At 32.7% G+C, this 21,241-nt stretch overlaps 1 protein-coding gene across 1 annotated transcript; it reads right to left on the reverse strand.

The window, feature by feature from the left end:
* Window positions 1–725: 725 nt before the first annotated feature.
* On the reverse strand, window positions 726–15,157 carry LOC306873827 (heparan-alpha-glucosaminide N-acetyltransferase-like). Its single transcript, XM_079423323.1, has 18 exons — window positions 14,955–15,157; window positions 14,124–14,239; window positions 12,971–13,107; window positions 12,729–12,847; window positions 11,821–11,890; window positions 11,650–11,719; window positions 11,295–11,392; window positions 10,850–10,926; window positions 9,979–10,009; window positions 7,493–7,653; window positions 6,679–6,794; window positions 5,395–5,516; window positions 4,787–4,913; window positions 4,551–4,637; window positions 4,256–4,333; window positions 3,131–3,201; window positions 2,827–2,939; window positions 726–1,940 (listed from the first exon to the last, which is right to left on the reverse strand). The coding sequence occupies exons 1-18, from the start codon at window positions 15,112–15,114 to the stop codon at window positions 1,759–1,761; spliced, it is 1,935 nt and encodes a 644-aa protein (XP_079279449.1). The 5' UTR covers window positions 15,115–15,157; the 3' UTR covers window positions 726–1,758.
* Window positions 15,158–21,241: the final 6,084 nt, after the last annotated feature.

Here is a 21,241-nt window from a genome sequence, read left to right on the forward strand (position 1 = left end):
AGGCCATATTCAGTAATCTCATATTCATCTTTTGATGTCAAACCCAAAATGTTTTCAGTCTACAGCAAAAATAAAGGAATTGGCCTTACTGTTCCAATGCTTTTGGAGGGCACTGTATATTTGCTTTAAGTACCCCTGAGATTTTAAAATAAATATTTCAATAATTAATTATTAAAAACATTTGCATGTTCGCGATTTCTTTGATCACATGGCATGCAGGTAAATAAAAGTATTTAATCTTTTTTATTTTTGCAAATATGGCCGCCGGATGAAGAGACTTTCCTCGAAAGGGAGTTTGTTTTAAAATTATTTATTTTTTTGATTTCTTGTTTTAAAAGGATTTATTTTAAATAATTTACGAACCCTAGTTTGGGAAATCTTGATGTAATATAATGTTAAATGCACTTCATGTTGTAAATTACAATGAATAGAACACGTTTTCTTACTCTTTGCATTTTTTTACATCATTATGTTACAAGATAATGCTCAATGTGTTAAACAAGTTAAATCAGAAGTAATCTAAAAGTAATCGGATTATATTACCTAAAATGTGTAATGTAACGGATTATGTTACTGACTACAATTTTTGTCATGTAACCTGGAATCAGTAACGGATTACAATTTGTAAGTAATCTACCCAGCTCTGTATATACCAATGACACAAAGGCCACACTCCTGGTCCCATGATCACCTCATCAAGGTGTTAAAAAGCCAAAGAAACAAAAAAGAGCAATAGAGGTTTAATGGTTAAAAAAAGAAAAAAGTTTTATTTTTACCACATCCCATGTTGATAAAGATATACATGAGGAAATAAAATATCCATTACTAAGATGGATTTGATTTTGCGAGCTGGCAACAGATATGATGGATCAATATTCTCCCTTCTCTTGGAACAATTATTTTTTCAAGCAGCAATGTGTATGGGAAATATGTCAGTGATCAGTATTTTTTTTATATCATTTGATTTATGTGGCAGAGGTAACAAGACATTGGTAAACTGTAATAAACAAGGGCACTGTTTGATCAGAGAAACCATAAGTACAATACATTTTAAGTTGTGCAAATCTCCTGAGTTTTTGAGAAGGTAGAACATAAACTCTTTTTCTCTCACTAACATACATCCTTTTAACCGTAATACTTTCATCTTAAGATATAAAGATTAAAACCACAGTAGCAAAGACAAAGTCCACTGAAAATAAAAAGTAAAACAACTCAATCCTAGCATTTATTACATTAAAACTTAAACATCAAATTGTGTAATATTAATCTGCCTGGATAAGACTGAATGTTTCAGCATGTTTTGAGGACCTTGATGGAAGACCTTTTATTTTTTGGTAGTCTGGGGTTCTCTTCCCCTTCCTATTTGCTTTTAGTTTCATAATTGCATACATCAATACCTTAATTAAATCTAAATTGGTCCCAAGACTTTCAGAATTCTTTCATATCATAATTTAGGAAATTCCATAATCAATCATAATCCATCATTGAGCTTCAAAATGTCATTCATTAACCCAAACGAGTTGACTGAATTCAATTTTAGCAGAATCTGGCCTTTTGGCATTCATCTTGGCACCTTCGCATGCTCTTCTTTCTGCTCTTCTCAAATAATAGCCAAGTTCTATTCCTGGATCATGTGTGAGTTTTAGTCTCTGCACAGATGTTCCGAGATCTGCTGATTTTCTACAACTAAAAATATCCAAATAAATCTCTTTCACAATGAAGAGCAGCTCCTAAAATCGGCAGGATAGAGATACACTTTCAAATCTTCCAGAAGATCTTCTTCCTGTAGAGCAGATAGGCTATGATCACCCATATGGAGGTGGCCACGAGATTCTGTGCCAGGTGCTCTGCGTGTGATTGGCTATTGGCCATTTTCCAACCAAAAGGGAAGTATTCCTCAAACACTTCATGACCCACATACACCAAAATGGAATTCATACCTGCCAAATAAAAGGTAAACTTGAAAGCAATTCATAAAACAAACACAAGTATGTGGAATAGTGTTAGTTAGCATAAACTAGGGCTGCATGATAATGGTTAAACTGTTAATGGCAAATATTTTGTTAAAAAAATATAATCAAAATATTTTTTAACAGAATTATTGCATTTTCACATCAAGAGAACGCACAAATCAAGAGAACGTCAATTTGCACGATTTGCTCATAGATTTAACTGCAGCAAACGGCCGCGTAAAGGAAAACCAACTGACTATATTACTCTAATTTGAGCAAAATATCAGTGGGGAACTTACATTTTTGCTGGCGTTCAAATCATCAGCACTTTTTATGTACTGTAGCACTAGTGTATGTGCATGGTTGCCAGGTAGGGAACATTAACTAAACCACAGTACAGAAAATGTATTCATTTAAGAGAAAAGCTCTGACGGGGGAATTTAAACTCTTTACATCTGGCAAGCTCAACAATTAAATCTTGTGGGGGCTTGTTATCAATGCAAGATAATACAAATCCCAAATTAAACATTTTCAGGATAAATATCCAGCAATGATTACAGACGATTATGCTTAAAAAAAAAAAAAAAGATAAACAGAAATTAAAATACAATTTATCGTGCAGCCACTGCGTTAAAGGCATCTTCTTTTTAACTTTGGTTTAACTGTCAACATGATTCTAGCTAGTTACCTTAATAATAACAAATCCCGTTTAATAGCACATGCATTTTAACTATCACCCCCTTGAGTGCTGAGGTTTGTTACGGTCACAATAATAACTAGTAACTTATTAGAGGCAAGAGCCAAATAAACACATTTTGGGTGCAGTTTAGGTAAATTCATTCTGGCTGTGGAAATTCAAGTTTGAAGAGCTTACCAGGGTAGAAGAAGGGAGCTCCAGACCACCACTTCTTTACATCCACCAAGTAGTAAAAAACCACCAGAGTCACAAAAGCAAAACAGCTGAGAGTCGTAACAAAGGACAAAGACCTGAAAGTCACAAGACAGAAGCCATGAATCATACAGCATACAATACATTCCTCTTCTAATCAGTAAGCAAATCTGGATCTTCCTGCTTCTGGAAGTGCTGTCATTTCTTTTACCACAAATGAAAAACAATATCTTTTTTTTTTAAATTAATGAATAAAACTACAGATATATGCAAGCAGGCCTGAGTTTACCACAAGTTTTTGTTGACAGGGATAAAGCCGTCATTTCTGGAGCACTTGGTCAATACAGCTGAGATGATTCCCTTAATGTAAAGATAGACAGCATGAGATTTCCATAATTTTAAACCTCTAACAAAGCTCTATTTAAATATTGATTCACTAAATTATATTTGAATCATCTGCCAGTTAAACCAGTTTTTGTAAAAGAGAGAGAGGAAACAAAATGTCAAATGCATGCCTAATAACTTTAACCAACACTATTACATGACTCTGAATTACTTGATTGTTTTTGGTCAATCACGGCACTCTGTGGTGAAATATTTTTTGTATTTTGACTGCTAAAGTGTATAATTGACCGCTAAAGTGCATAATTGACTGTTGTGCCAGTTGTACCACGTCAATTTTAGGTCTCTCTGGGTCTCTTTTGTCTCACATAATAAAGTAATTTCTACTCAAATTAGTGTTTCATGTAGATTTATTAATGTATTTGGTGAGTATCTGTGTAAAAAGTGGCATAATGAACTCATTATCACAAAATATACCCCTTCTCTTTGGAGTCCTGATATCAACCTGTTCTATTCTCTTTTGTACTAATGACAGGCTATATTATTCTTCATTTTTTTAACTTTCGGCATATATTATAATTATTACCGTAAAAAAAAAAAAAACAGTAATATTGTGAAATATGATTAAAATTTGAAATACAATTTATTTTGTATTTTAATATATTTTAAAATGTAATTTATTCCTATGATGACTAAACTGAATTTTCAGCAGCCATTCCTTCAGTCTTCAGTGTCACGTGATCCAACAGAAATCATTCTAATATGCTGATTTGCTGCTAAAGAAACATCCTTATTATTATCAATGTTGAAAACAGTTGTGCTGCTTAATATTTTTGTGAAACTCGCAATGCATTCTTACAGGATTCTTTGATAAATAGATCAGAAGTTCAAAAGAACATTATTTCAAATAGAAATAGTTTATAACATTATAAATGTCTTGCTGACAATTTGCAAACAACTTGTTTTATTTAAAAAAAAATTATCTTAACCCCCAAATCCAAAATTTTGAATGAATGTTATCATATAAATTGTCAGCAAAAACAAGCAATAATCAAATGGTAAGCAAACATACCAGTATGAATCCCCAAATGAGAAATCGTGTGATTATTTGCCTGTGTTGGTCTCTGTAATGCAGCAGAATTTTCCCTGCCTGAAACCCACAAAATAAACATAAACACTGATGCAACAGGGGCAAGAGAATTATTAGATGTGATTCCTGTAAGCACTGCAGAAGAAAAATAGTTTGCATGAAGCATGTGACTGCACTGCTGATGCTGATACAGAGTCGGGGGGGGGGGGGGGAGATCACAGATGCTGCTACGAGAAACAAGTAAAGTACTGTATAAGAAAACAGAAATCTATCTCACCTGAAGACCCAAAAATGCCATCAATATAGAGTTGATGCTTCCCAAAACACCCTCGGGGTCAAAAGGTATCACAGACTGATATACAACCTAGATATAGGCCCACAAAAACACAATGAAGTGTATCAGTGAGTGCCAAAGTAAGTAAGAGACAGAAATAAGCTGCAGCTCTAGTAAATAGTGACTACATATGTCTGGCAAAACGACAAGCAGTTCTCATTGTTTTGGTCTCTGTTTACCCGTGATGAAGGCGTCTGGTAAATATGGTTATTTCCCAGCAGCCAGCGATCGATGTAACCTGCAGCTCCACCGGTGCAGTTTTGGTACTGGCCAAAGTCACCAATGCCCCCTGGACCCAAATAACCACTGCAGGAGAGAGACAACAAGAGGAAAAACATAGCATTTTCCACACAACTTGTGTGTCATGAATAGCAAATAGATGGACATGAGTTATGCTATACAAAACACTTTCACTTGCATATTCATTTTAATGGATGAATCCCATATCTATATATATAATATAACCAATTACAACTGACTAACAACATCAATAAGAATAAACGAAAGATTTTTTATATATATAATTAACCAGAAAAAAAAATAAAAAATTTTAAATGCTAACAATCTGTTCTGCATTTCTAATTAGCAGTTACATCTATTCTTCTCATTTTTAAGGTATCTTACTGATATTTATGCAAATTTCCTGTAATTTTAACAAGGCAGAAAAAGAGCTGATTCTGCAGAGGGTTCTCTTCCTGGTTGCAAATAAGGCAGGGGATATGGGGACGGATATTTAAGCAGGTCTTAATAAATGATACACTCATATCATGAGTAGGATTGTACTTACGTTGGGCAGTCTGTGACTGGGAGGAGGAAGGTCAAACACAACCATATTGTCTCTAAGGCAATCACAAACAGCCATGCGGGCCAGTAGAGGCAGACATCGTGCACCGAATACCAGCATGTTACCTGGGAACAGCAAGATGATGCAAAATTTCAATTATTATTATTACAATTAATAATAATTACAGAGGGAGATACTGCAAGTTTGAGTGCATACTGACATTAAAGCAAAAGTGGGACATACAATACAAATACTAAAAAAAAAAAACTACTTACATTTTTACATTTATCACTTAAAACTCTATATATTGTATTTACACTGCCGGACAAAAGTTTGGAATAATTCATTTTTTTCCATGCTTTTGAAATAAGTCTCTTATACTCATTGGGGCTGCATTTATTTGATATAAAAATACAGTAATGTTGTGAAATATCGTTACATTTTAAAAGAGCTATTTGAATATATATTAAAATGTAATTTATTCCTGTGATGGCAAAGTGGAATTTTTACCATCATTACTCTAGTCTTGAGTGTCACATGATCCTTCAGAAATCATTCTAATATGCTGATTTGCTGCTCAGTTATTAAGGTACTCAATTATTAGTAATGGTTTTTATTTTTATCAATATATAAAAGTTTTTGTTGCCTAATATATATATATTTTTTTAAACATGCTACAGTGCTTCTATATATGGACATAAAACATCAGCATTTATTGTTCAAAGAAGAAACAGATTTTTGTAACATTATATATTTTATTTTTTTTAATTCGTAGTGCATCACAGTTTCCAGAAAAACATTAAGCTGTAAAATAAATAAATAAAAAGAAGATGAAGAAGAAATGTTTCTCGAGCAGCAAATCAGCATATTAGAAATCTTTCTAATGAATCATGTGACCCTGAAGACTGAAATGCCTGCTAGAAATTCAGCTTTGGAATCAAAGGAATCAAATACATTATAAAATATATTCAAATAGAAAATTTAACTTAAACTGTAGAACTATTTTACAATATTAATGTTTTTCTGTAATTTTGATCAAATAATTGCAGCTTTGGTGAGCATAAGAAACTTCTTTCAAAAACCGGCAGGCAGTGTAAATTATGTTAAATAAAATTGGTCTCAGGTATTTGGACCCCATTGTATATTTTTACAAATGGATGAAACAAATATTCAGTTAGTCATTAAAGAGACAAAATCCTGTAAAGCACATACAGCCTAGTGTAGGTCTATAAAGTGTGTTTATGATTAAGTGTCATATCACGTGCAAAGAAGGATAGCGTGACTCACACTTGACAAGTTGGTAAGTCGGTCCTGGGCCACCACAAGATCCAAGACAGCGACAACGAGATACGTGAAGCCCAGACGCTGTAATACCCCAGGAATACGAAGAGTATCCCAAGACACTGTACAGATACATGGACACATGCATAAAACATCAGCGTTTATATTTTGAACACTGTTTACCTTTAAATTGTCTTTAAAGTCTTAAACTTCAAATTTCATGAAATCTTGAAACACAAATGTTTGTGAGCAGATTACTAAAAAAATAATTGACAAGGTGACATTATATGGAAATTTTGAGTTTGGACATATAATATTAACAACCCCATGAAAGTACAGTTTTCTTTCCTTTGTTGACATGCTGTCTATTGAAAAAGGATAAGAAATATGTTTAAATAGCCAAATGCCTTTTGTATGTTCTAGCCAACCATGATTTCTTCTTACTATTGATAGTTAGAGGAGGATGGTATTCTCATTAAAAGAACATTTTATTGGAGAAGAAATTATATATTTGATATGCATTCGTGAGCAAGTCAAGTCAATAAATTAAATAAATTAATAATAATCATTTTTAAAAATTACAGAAATGGATTAAAAATCCACAAATCGTCCAATTTAGATTTCATAGGGACTGGTTATATGCATGTAATTAATAATGAGAAACTTACTTTGTTTCAGTTTTCATACTGATGTGTTTCATCATGACACTGCATTTCATTTATAAATCAGTGTAGAATTTGTACATGACTACAGGGATTGGGCTAGAGATTGAGTTTGTAGGTTTTAAGAAGAAACAGAAGGAAAATGTGTTACTACTCACAGGGTCCTTGGCAGTAGTTAGGATTGACGATGATGACTCCGATAATAAATAGTTGTAAGCTCCTCCAGAAAATCTTCCACAGCAGATGAGTGCGTTTGACACCTCTGCGCAATGAACCGCTCAGGGACAAACCAATAGAAGTACCCATAATGAACACAAACCTGTGAAGACAAAAATTACACAAAGACAGAATGAGAGAGAGAGAGAAAAAAAAAAAGGATACACATTTCAGAATGTGTTACTTTCCGACATGATTTCCTACACAGATTAAGCGTCATCCACAAACAGAATTGTGTGAAAACCAATTTCTCTTCAACATACAGCAAACATTTGTCTACAGTCTAACTCATGTTGTGATCCAATCTCCCACTGGTTTCCTGTCTATATATATCAGAGATGCACAAACCAGCACCCATGAGCTAAATGAAAGGTCATCATGGGTCATTTCATCAAGGGGTAAAAAACGAAAAATGATAAATAAATAAATAAATAATAATTATTTATATATATATATATATATATATATATATATATATATATATATATAGTGCCCTCCAAAAGTATTGTAACAGTAAAGACAAAATTGCTCTGTTGGCTGTGGAGTCAAGACATTTACAAATATGATTAAAAGATGAATATGAGACAAAACTACAGAATGTCATATTTTATTATTGGGTGATTCAATACAGATGTTTTACCAGCTAAGAAGTTCAGCACTTTTAGAGTTTCATCCCTCTATCTGATGTGAGCATAAGTATTGGAACAGTTGCCTCACAGGTCTTTCTAAGTGATCAGCTGTGTCCTGTTGCATTAATTCTTCAGATATTAAAAGTAGGAAATGTGTCGTATCAGTTATATCCATTACTTCTGCATTCTGAATCTTGCATTCGATGATGACGCACGCAAACCAGGATGAAGACGAGGGAGCTGACTTTGAGAGAAAAGCAAGCAATTTGGATGCTAAAAGAAAAGAGGAAGTCAATTAGAGCTATAACAAAAACAAAGGGCATGGAGAAATCAAGAGTTTGGAAACCACCAGCAACCAACAACTACCTGATCAGCTGAGAAAACAACAGTAGTTGATGACAGACAAATAAAAGCTGTGAAAATGAATCCAAAAAGACATGTCTGTAAAATCACCAACAACTTCCAGAAAGCTGGGGTGATGCTCTTACAATCTACTGTCCTCAGGAGACTTTGACACAGAATTACAGATGCTACACAGCAAGATGCAAACCAATCCAATTGAACATGAATTTCGCCAGCTGGAGAGGAGAGTAAAGGCAGAAACTCCCCAAAACAAGCAACAAGTGGAATTGGCTGCATTAAAGGCTGGGAAAAGCATTTCAAAGGATGAGACCAAGAGTCTGGTGATGTCTATGGGTCACAGACTCACTGCTGTGATTGTGCGCAAGGGATCTGCAACTAAATAATAGCTTTTAATCTTTTATATCTGCCTTATGTTCAACTCATCTCAATACTTATGCTCACATCAATGAGTGGGATGAACTCTAAAAGTGCTGTTCTTTTTATTTGGTAAAACATAAATTGTGACATTCTGTAGTTTTGTCTCATATTCATTTTTGCGTAAATGTCTTGACTCCACAGCCAACAGAGCAATTTTGTCTTTACTGTTCCAATACTTATAGAGGGCACTGTATATGATTTTTGTTTATAAATACATTTAGATACAATACAGTATAAAAATGTAAGTGAATATTAGTATAAAATATTAAAAAAATGTTGTAATATTTTTATATTAATAAAAAAACATTTAACTATACATTTAATACATTTTAACATAATACAGTTAGATTTTTATTTAACTATTACTTTAATACATTTTAATATAATACAGTTAGTTATAACGCAACATTTACTTTTGGCAGCATTTTCAATTTTGGGCCTTTGTTTTAAAAATGTTTATCGTTTGTTAATAATAAAAACACTGTTTTATAAAGTCATCCATATGCTATATCTTGTCTTTTATATACTGTGTAAAAATGGAAAAATGTTCACAAGCATTCAAATACAGGTTGAAAACTCAACTTTGCAGCTTTGTCATCACAGGAATAAATTCTATTTTAAAATATAAATAATGGTTTGGAACAACGTTATTGTTGGTCATTTCATACAGGCTTCCTAAAACCTCACAAAGGTGTAAACCTGAGTAGCACTGCTGCAGACACTTTCTTCAGCCGCACAGCAGAAAACAAGGTTATTGGGTTTAGTTCAACTGTGAAACCAGTTTATGCTGACTCTGATATGCCACTTCATTTGTGCCACAGTGATAAGCGCCCATGCTTGGCTCAGATATACTATCTTATGCCAGCACTGATGTGGCTTGCAGATTAATCAAAGCACGGTACAGAAATATAAAGCTATTTTACAATACTGCTCTATAAAGAAACAGCAGTGTGTCAGGAAGCTGCTCTACATGCATGCAGTGTGAGGAATCAGTCATTTGTGACATCGGATTGACTTACCAAGGAAACACGAGATCAGCCACTGTGAGCCCTGCAAGAGGAAGAACACATCAGACAGCTTCCTGCTGTCAAACTACATTCTAGTAAATTCATAACAAGTGCTTTCAAATATATTCTAAATTCGTCCAAAAGTTTGGAATAATTTACACTTTTTAATGTTTTAAAAATAAGTCTCTTATGCTCACCAAGGCTTTTTTACCATTTAAAATGGCCGTTTTAGTATATTTTAAAATGTTGTTTATTCCTGTGATGGCAAAGTTGAATTTTCAGCAGTTATTACTCCAGTCTTCAGTCTCAAATGATCCTTCAGAAATCATTCTAATATGCTGATTTGGTGCTGAGAAAACATTTCTTATTACCAATGTTGAAATTAACGTTTCTTTGTTTTTCAGCAATGGTGCATTAAATTGATCAAAAGTTATAGTAAAGACATGGTTATTTTATCAGCTTTTACAACAACATTAAGCAGCAAAAACTGTTTTCAACATTGATAACAATCATTATTAATAATTGAGCACCAATTGATAATAATAATTGATCAGCTTATTAGAATGATTTCTGTAGGATCATTTGATACTGAAAACTGAAGTAAGGGCTAGTAATAACATTAATAAATGACTTTTTAACATATATTCAAATAGAAAAGTCGTTTTACTAATACTACTTCACAATGTTACTGTTATTAGTGTATATTTGAGCAAATAAATGCAGCCTTGGTGAGCGTAAACATAAAAAAACACATTATCCACTTGGCCAGCTTTGTATTCATATACTAAAATTATGAATGGCTACTGTTATCAGTAATAGACACTCCGAGCTCTGATGCTTGAAAACATGCTAGCGGCTATTGTAAAGAAAGAAATTAGTTTACCATTCCAACTTTCATGCCTAAAGAACCAGTAACGTCCACCTCCGTAGTTGACAAACACCATAATGACCAGAGCAAGGCTGTGGAGAAAACAGAGCGAGGGGCATTTCTGTGTTAACAGAAATCTGGAATTAAACCAAACCGCAATTAATAATGCGATTGAATTCCTCAAATCAGACAGACCAAAATACAACACCAAACATTACAATAACTGTAATTAAATTCCAATTCTTAGGTAAGGTTACAAGCAAACATAACCTTGTTTTAACAAGTTCAAATTTAATCATTCTATTTCTGGATAATGTGAAATAAAATGAAAATTACATTTGACAACCAGCTTCACAGTATGCAAAATAGCATCTTATATGCAAGATCATTTTCACCTGAATTTTTCAATTCCCATCTCAAGCGCATTGGACCCAAAACAATTAGTGAAAGAGCACCATACCCACGGAAAGTATCCAAAGAACGAAGCCTCCGTCCTGTAGTGGCAGGAATTATCGATTCCATAGAGGCATCTACCAATCTGTTTGGAGTGCCAAGCTCCTGCAAACGAAGAGAGAAAGAAAGAGAGTGAGAGAGAGAGAGCAAATTAATGAGAAAAAAAGAATAGAATGATCATTAAAAAAAAATTCAATGCTGGAACCAGCAAGAACACTAAATCAAGCATGATGCAATGTTTGAACTATGACAGAAACATTATATTTGGTGCTATGCGTTTCTTTTTTAGATATGAAAATCATGCATAGACAATATTAAAAGTGCGAAAAAAAAGGTATAAAATAAGTGAATAGCACTCTTACTGAGTTTATCAGCCTCTCTGTATCCAGTGTGCTCCCCAAGCGAAGAAGAAGATTTGTCACCACATCCAGTCTTAAAAATAGAAAAACTCAATTTTACAAGGTTTCTAAATAGAACAGCTCTGGATTATTTAAATGTCATCAGTACATTGTGAAAATTATTTTTGAAAATACCTTTTAACTGTGTTCCAGATAGCAGATAATGCAGCCAGAAGAGCAAATACCAGAAAAGCAAACAAAATAGCTGAAAGAAAAAAAAAAAAAAACTCATCTACCAATCTTAGTTAAGTTTAATACATTATTTACATTTGTACGTGTAGTCTAAAATCAACCCCAACTTTGCTTCACAGTGCATTATAAGAACTCATAATCCAAGATTCCTTGAAGTGACTATTGCATGTTCCCTTCGCTAACGGACTTCTGGAAGAGCCCTTCGTGAAGGAATTATGTTGTTCACTTTTGTTTGCAAAGTCTCTACAAATGGCACTCTCTTCCTGAAATACCCTTGAAGGACGCAAAAACTAATAAAAATTCAAAAAATAAATTTTCATGGTCATGTAACGGCCCAGACTAATTAATCTTTCTATGTTTTTTGTAAATTTTAAAATCGGTTAGTAATCTGTAAAATAAGAGTCATTACAGTCTCATTTGCCGTTATTAAACAGAATTATGTATACACTGACATTTAAATTGACCAGATATTGCCATTAAAAGGTGCATATTAGTTGACCAAAAGTAAGAAGATTATTTCGGAATTATTCATAACTTTTCATGGCCGTGTACTGGCCCTGGATAATTAATCTTTCAATATTTGGCAACCCACTTGACTGATTAACAGAAATATTAGATCCCACACAAAATATACAACATATACATTTTTTTTTTATGTTTTCAGTTAATAATGTATAAAATAATTGCATCATGTATACTGTATACTAACATTAAATCAGTCAGATGTTGGCCATTGAAGAATTTATACTGGCTGACCACTAGTAAGAATGCATTTAAAGACAAAAAAACGAAAGGATCCAAATAAAAATAAAAATACTGAATTGCAGCATGCAGATGTAAAGTTAACTCACGCAGGTAGCTGTTAATGGGCTCAGAATCCGTGATCATAGAGCAGCTGACCCGTGACAGCTCATTCAGGCTCTTCACCCACAGAGAATAGTTCCCCTGCTCCCCAAAGTGGAAGTTAACACTGGATGAAACAAATCAGATAATAATGCCTTGATAATACTGGCCAAAGAAAATAAACATAGTGAATATGTTTTAGCCTGAAACTCTCATTGTTCTGTGTTAAATGTATTGATGTCTAACTCACTTGCATTGCTCCATGTTTGCAGAGGTGCTGTTGAGCTGCAGTGTCAGCGCGTGTTGTGTACCCACAACAAACCCCACCGTAGTGGGGGTCCCAGAAGCTGGCTTTGCAGGTATAATTCCCAACAGCTGGGGCAAACACTAATGCACAAGTATGCACAGACAACATAGAGATACAGAGGTCCAGTTGGAACAATACTGTAGCATTTAAGGTACAGTATACCCAAAAAATTAGAATTTTCTGAAAATGTACTCACCTCAGGCCATCCAATACGTAGATCTGGTTTTTGTTTATGTTTTTGTTAAGTGTTTTTCCCCTCAACAGAACAGATTTGGAAGAATTTAGCACAACATCACTTGCTTATCACTGGATCCTCTGCAGTGAATGGGTGCCATCAGAATGAGAGTTTAAACAGCTGCTAAAAACATCACAATAATTCACACAACTCCAGTCCATTACTTAATGTATTTTTAAACAAAAAGCTGTGTTTGTTACAAACAATTTCACCATTAAGACATTTATAACTTCAAACAGTTGTCTCCAGCTAAAATATGAGTCTTCTATTTATAATGTGGCTTTGCTTTCTACAGTGAAAAATTCATCTTATCTGAATCAGGAGCGAAATATGCACAAACCAAGCATTATTTACAAGCAAAAACATTAAAAACAGATCAAATATTTTGGTGAGAGGACAAAGGGGGTGGACTTTTTCACTGGAGGAAGCGATATTATGGATTATGGACTCCTATTTTTGGCAGAAGCTATGGTTTAAAGTTAAAATGCTAGATAAAAATGCTAGATTTGTTTCTTATACAAACACACAGCTTTTCATTTCACCAAACATTAATTGATGGACTGAAGTCATGGATTACTGATGTCTTTATCAGCTGTTTGAACTCTCATTCTGACGGCACCCATTCATTGCAGAGGATGATGCAATGCTAAATTTCTCCAAACCTGTTCTGATGAAGAAACAAACTCATCAACATCTTGTTTGGCCTGAGGATGAGTATGTTTTCAGCACATTTTCATTTCTGGGTGAAATATTTCTTTAAGCAGCATTACACAGGCACATTAAATAATCTCATTATCATTATGGCAGTATTCAGTATCAATGCTATATTGCATGTATACCCAGAACATGTATATGTGATACCTTGTAACAGTGATCAGAAACCACATATAACATCATGTCATTCTCGATCTCATTGGTAACCAAAAGGGACGCCTCATCCATCTTCAGCGCAGAAGTTTTGTGGTGAGGGTGAGAAGCTGAAAGCAAAGCCACTTCAGCATCACCAATTATGAAGAATGTGCAACATAAATGCATTTAACCTCACAATAAGACATATACATCTGATCAGAGACTGAAGTAGCAACGACTCAAAAGCTAGGTATATTTTGTGACATGCCACAGAGATTTCCTTTGTAAAACATATAGAAACATTTCCCAAATATAGGCTACTCACCACTCTGTAGACTTCAGTTGCTAACTATAGGTTTGCTAATGAAACTAAATGGTCAGCTGCTTTGGTGCACTCTACTACTGCAGTTTTACAATAGTGACTCTGTACCTCCTGCAGTCACATGCTTGCACTAATCTGCCTCACAAGAAGCATTAGAAACCTGCCCAGATCTGCCAAACGAGGGAAATTTGAATCCATGAACCCATAAACGTATCTGTTGTGGCTGAATACATAAGAGCATCATACTGTATTGATATGCTAAATCAAGAATATAAAAGGCTAAGATAAAGAATAAGTCTAACAGACAGAAAATGTAATTTAAATTATAAACAAATATAAATTTAGCGTTTGGTAAATCACAATAAGAACAGTTAGCATAGGCTAAAAACAGCTAATAGTGGTGCTAGCTGGGTGAAGTAACTAGAATAGCGAAACAGAAAGGAACCACGGCAATAGGAAGTGTGTTTTATATTTTATAACTATCCTAAAGATACATTTGTGTGACGGTAAATGACACTCACAGGCAGGTCGATCTGTCATATGAGCTGCACACAGAGCTGTCAAAAGCACAATCACTACACAAACAGTCCATCTGTGTTCCCTTTCAGATGCCATCACATCAGATCTCACTGCCTCCTCCTTTCGGTCCTTCCTTAATGTAAAGATTTCCCCTTTTTTCATTACAACATACTTCCGATCCCTCCTTCCTAGTAGCGCAAGTAGTGGAAGAGAGGAGGGTCAAAGTACAAAGAGTAACGTTAATCGTAGGATGTATTCAAAAGCTACCTGCCTAACAGGTTTTCTACGGTGAAGTTAGTTTTATGTTTGACATTCATTAGACATTCAGTTTCATAAGAATTAAACTCTTAACGCCTGTTATGTTTTGAGCCGTAACTAACTCAGATAGACATAAATATATAAATAAATAAATAACCATATAAATTAATTAAACAATTCAACTGCATTACATTATACTATAAAACCAACACTAAAATGTTCAGAAAAATATCCCTCTTATTGCTCTGTTTTTGGAATTAGCATTTTATGTGTTTTATAATAATTTTACAACTTTTAATGTAATACAAATCCATTAAACAGCGACACTATTTGATTTAAAGGTATCAAACCAACTGTAAAAAATCTCCAAATATTACTCCCTATAATGCACAAGGCTTGTTTTTTGTGATTATTGCTTTTTTGTTTTTATATACAGTACTGAAACCGTATTTTTGATTTGTTTAATATACTCGACCTACTTAAATTCATTAAACTCTGACACCGCTTAAGATAAAGGTATCAAAACAACTGTAAAAATGTTATTTCATCAAAAAATTGTCCTTGTTAATAATCTGATGGTGGATGAAATGTTCTTAATTTTACAATTTTCAACCAAGTTATAAAAATGAATTGGCTTAAAAAAAAAGTATTTTCAATATTTTCTTATATCATTTATTTGTAAATCTTGGGGGATGTTTTGTTGCAGTGTCCTTATATAACTGGCAAACGCATTGCTTTGGCCAATTATCACAAACAATCATAACTTTACTGTCACTTTTGTACAGAAAATATTTTTCTCAGAGCAGATCTTTGATATGGAACAATGGTAATATCACTCATAATAACAAATCATTGTATATGGAAAATTGAATTCGGCATAACATGTTAATTGTGAACCAGCTTATTGACAAGAATGGGCAATTATACACTTACCCTAATTTTATTACAAAATATGTTTGTTTTTTGTTTTGGTAAACGAAAAAGAATTTAACCAAATTCTCAAATATAAATATTAATAATACAACCCTACAAAATCTTAAACCTTCTGTAAACGATCTCTCTTTTTTGACAAACGTTTCAATAACAGTTTTATAAGAAACTCCTTTAATGTTGGATCCAATCCTCCAAGTACATCAAAATGACTCAAACCTCATTGTATGGCTTGACATAGCATTTAGATATTACCATATAAATATGTTATTTCTAATAAAGTAAAAGAAGTATTTTACAAAATGATTCACAGATGTTATCTTGTAAATGCAGCCGTTAGCAGATATATTCATAGATAAATGTACCTTTTGTAACATATCAGTTGAAGATATTGAATATTTATTTTTCTATTGCCCTTTTTCTTTCATTTTGGGTTGACTTTAAAATAGTCATAACAAAAAATTTAAAATAAACACATTTTTTAAATATTGAAATATAATATTTCAAATATTTTTACTATGCTTACAAAACCATTTTTCTCTGATAAATAAAATTACATTATATTAATCTGTGAATTATCCTAGCAAATTTTTATATTCATAAGTTATATATTACCTTTTGTTAACACTGAACTTAAATTATATTTTGAAATCCTTCCTAATATGAGATCAGAAAATAAGAAGCTTATAAAAACAATAAAAATTGTAAAGCTTTTCAAATTTATGTAACTGCCCTAATATTATACAGCACTGTTTTACACTGGTATTTTTTATTTTAATGTTATATATATTTTTATATTGAGCTCTTTCATTTTAATGGCAGATAAAAGAACATATTTATTGCCACTGAAGTAAAAGTACAATAAACAATAAAGCCATAATTTGAATTATTATTGTGCATTATAGGGAATAACATTTAGAGATTTTTTTTTTATAGTTGTTGTGTTATCTTTATCTGAAACGTGTCAGAGTTAAAGGAATTTAAGTGGGTACAGTATATAAAACATAGTAAAGATATTGCTCAGTACTGTATATAAAAACAATAAAGGCATAAACACAAAAAAAAAAAACAAGCCTTGTGCATTATGGAGAATAATATTTAGAGATTTTTACAGTTGTTTTGATACCTTTATCTTAAACGGTGTCAGAGTTTAATGAATTTAAGTAGGTAGAGTATATTAAACAAATCAAAAATACGGTTTCAGTACTGTATATAAAAACAAAAAAGGAATAATCACACAAAACAAGCCTTGTGCATTATAGGGAGTAATATTTAGATTTCTACAGTTGGTTTGATAACTTTAAATCAAATAGTATTGCTGTTTAATGGATTTGTATTATTGCATACATTAAAAGTTGTAAAATTATTATAAAACACATAAAATGCTACCAAAATCAGAGCCTTGTGCAATAACAGGGATGTTTTTCTGAACATTTTAGTGTTGGTTTTAATTTAACGTAGTTGAATTGTTTAATTAATTTATATGGTTAATTTTTATTTCATTTTTTTCTTCTTCTAAAAATAAGCCTTGTGCAACGTAAAGGGCATATATTTATGTCTATCTGAGTTAGTTACGGCTCAAAACATAACAGGCGTTAAGAGGTTAATTCTTATGAAAATTAATGTCTAATGAATGTCAAACATAAAACTAACTTCACCGCCGTAGCATTTCTGATGATTTCAGAATTTCATTCTGTAGTATTAGTATTAGTATTGTTATTATTAAAATGTATTTACTTATTTGTTTATATGTATGTTTATTTTTTATTTTGTATATTGATAACAAATTCAGCTTTGAAATCACGTGAATAAATTACATTTTAAAATATATTCAAATGGAAACAGTTATTTTAAATAGTAAAAATATTTTACAATATTTTGCTGTATTTTGGATCAAATAATTGCAGGGTTGGTGAGCAGAAGAGAATTCTTTAAAAAACATTAAAAAGCTTTTGACTCGTAGTGTGTGTGTGTGTAATTTTAGATTACCTTTTTTTTTTAAACCTTTATAATCTATAATAACATTAAACTTATTTCATATTTCCCCTAAACCTTCTTGGATGTTAGCAGACACCTGTAATTCTGGCCAAATTAAAGATTTGCACTGGTTATAATGTAAGCATCATTAATGACCCCTTGTGTTTAATTAAAAATAATAATAATAATAATAATAAAATAAAAAGATTGATTTGTGAAATGAAAGAATGATTTAATAAAATAAATCAGAATGATTAGTAATTGTCTCTAATTGGCCTGTTTAGCTAAGCCCTCAAAACACTTCTTATTTAGTGGTACAGTATTGCATGATTTTATATTTAATAGACTTTGCATAAACATTTGCAATTAGTTTTTAAAAGGTAACATTACATTAAGGGCTCTACGCTTACATTTCTTTTCAGGAGCACTTGTGCTCCTACATAAAAAAAAGGAACACCTTCTGATCAATGACAGAAATTAACCTTATAATATAAGGTAATATTTGACTACTTAAAGGGTTTTTTTTTAACCTTTGTAATGCCTCTAACTTTATTAAATGTATCTCATCTTTTGTGCCAAAAAAAAAAAAAAATTGATTTAAAAACTTTTATCAAAAAATTTAATTAAACAGTAAATTCAATTAAAGTAATAAGATACAATCCAGAAGAGTAAGTTACTAGTCAAATGAAATCAGCATCAACAATTAATCTTTGCTCGGAAGAGCACAAATATGGCATTAAGGAATATTTAGAGACTTTTTGACAAGACAATATACATGACCTATACAGTATACATGCCTGTATATTATATAACCCTACCCCTAAACCTACACATCTTTCTGCATTTTTACATGTTCAGTCATTCTTTATGATTTATAAGCTTGCTTCATCATGGGGACCTAAAAAATTGACTGGTATTACTATACTTGTGGGGACGTTTGGTCCCCATAATGTAGGAAATACCAGTACACAAACACACACAGCCTCTGTATGCATTTTATTTTCTATGATTGAACTGTTACTGTATACAGTACATGGCAACCTAAAGGGTGTCTCACTTTACCAACTTGTATATTTCTTAAAATGCTATGTAATCCTTTTAACTGCATTCATGTTAGAAAATATGTCCATTAATAATAGACAGTTGAAATATCACAAATATCATTTTTTAGTATCAATATACTAATATACTAATAAAATATAAATTTTTTAACAGAATTTGTGTAGCATATGTGTAAATATGACTTTTATCCCATTATCATAACACTGTACAACTAAACAGCATGTAAAGCAATAGGACACCAATCCGGGTACAGTTGATACACTTTGTCTCAACCGTACCCCACTGACATGCTTGCACGTTTCTCCAGATTATAAAAAGACCTTGCATGGCACAATGTCATAAAATATGTCTATTTTTAGAGCACAGAGTAATTTTTGCAATGATATATGTTAAGTTTAACAACCATAAAAGATTAATAAGCTATTCATTGTGGAAGGGACATGGTGAAATGAAAATCTCACCTTGGAAAATAAAAAAACTTTTGCCGATATCTTCGGATTGGAAAGACAAACACATTTCAAATTCCCCACAATCAAAGAGAACACTAATACACATGTGTGGAGCAAAAATCACGGCTCGGGGTTCTTGTTTACGCAAGTTATTTAAGGTGTTTCAAATGTACTCAGTCTACGCTACTAAAAAACAGCTAGAAATATGCATGCTAATAAGCATCTAGTTGTGTAGGCTAATAGCGTTCCCTAATTTAAACCCAGTGTTTTTGCCATGTATTTAGTCCTCAAGAAATCTCAAGAAAATAATGCGGCCTTCAATTAATGAACACCTACCATGGTCAGAAAAATCTCTTTCAACACAGTTAGTGGGCAACTAGACATTTTTTTCGTGTTAACTGGCAGAGGAGTATTAAAATATATATTTTAGACAATTATATAACATGACATCCCTTTTTGTGAATTATAATTATTTTATTTCTTTAGGTCTACTAACTGAAATTATTTAGGGCCTACCTGTGATTTGAGGACCACTGCATTAAAAGTGAATGGAAAGAAATATATCTAGACAGATAAATTTAGTTGACAGGAGAATGATCTTGTAATCTGTGATAAATTACTCAAAATGGTGCAGAGTGCACTAAAATAAACAACAGCAAAATGTCTTTAAATGTGTACAGGGCCACAAGCATGTGTCTTGTAGAAAGTGCTAGATTTAATATGCAAGTCTCAAGAACACTCAAAGTGTCAACAAAACATAAGCCCATGATGGGGCCAAATGTAAATCCAATGTAACTCTGGAAATTTAACAATGCATGAGCAAGCAGTAGACAAGTGTACTATTACACTTACAAGTGTACCAAGAAGAAATGACCAAATACATGTATTCATTTGAATTTAGGAAACATGCATGCTTGGTTTGATATTCATTCTACTTTAGGCATGTTTCCAGATTTCTTACACTATTTCCATAACTAGAGCAGCATTTCTATATTCCACTGGGACGAAGAAATCCTTGAAAAACATCATCCTCCCTGAGCAGCTCTGTTCTTCAAAGAACTCTGGCTCATTGAAACTGCCTTCAGGGGCAAGTTCCTCGATTTTAATTCAGGCGAGTTCCTCAAAATGTTAGATATTCTATGACATCAGCCAGTATCTTGGTATAACTTTAGTAAAGACCATTGGATTTCTAACTGGGGTTCTAGGGGGGGTGCTAGGGGGTCTGTGGAAATTTGAAAATAAAGACTCTACAAAATGAATATTAACAGTTAGAAATAAAAAAACTAATCTGCATGTAGTTTGAGAGAAAAACTTTTTTAGTGCAAACCCTGAAATACTATGCCAAGGATAGGCTACAATGTGAAACGATGTAGTGTCCAGACAACAACTAGTCGTCTGGCATCAGATATCTAATCATAAACTAAACTGAAATAAATAGTGGTTGGCTCATTAAATATACATGCACTTTGTACAGATGAAACGTTCACATGCTGTGTTTAGCTTCAGCATCTAATGATGACACAGTCAAAATGTTTAATAAATTGCAACTATCGTATTTATCTGGCAACATAACATAGACAAAAATGTATTATTCAATTTACACACTGCCCTTG

This window comes from Barbus barbus (genome assembly GCF_936440315.1).
Source record: "Barbus barbus genome assembly, chromosome: 8".
In the NCBI taxonomy this organism is placed as follows: domain Eukaryota; kingdom Metazoa; phylum Chordata; class Actinopteri; order Cypriniformes; family Cyprinidae; genus Barbus; species Barbus barbus.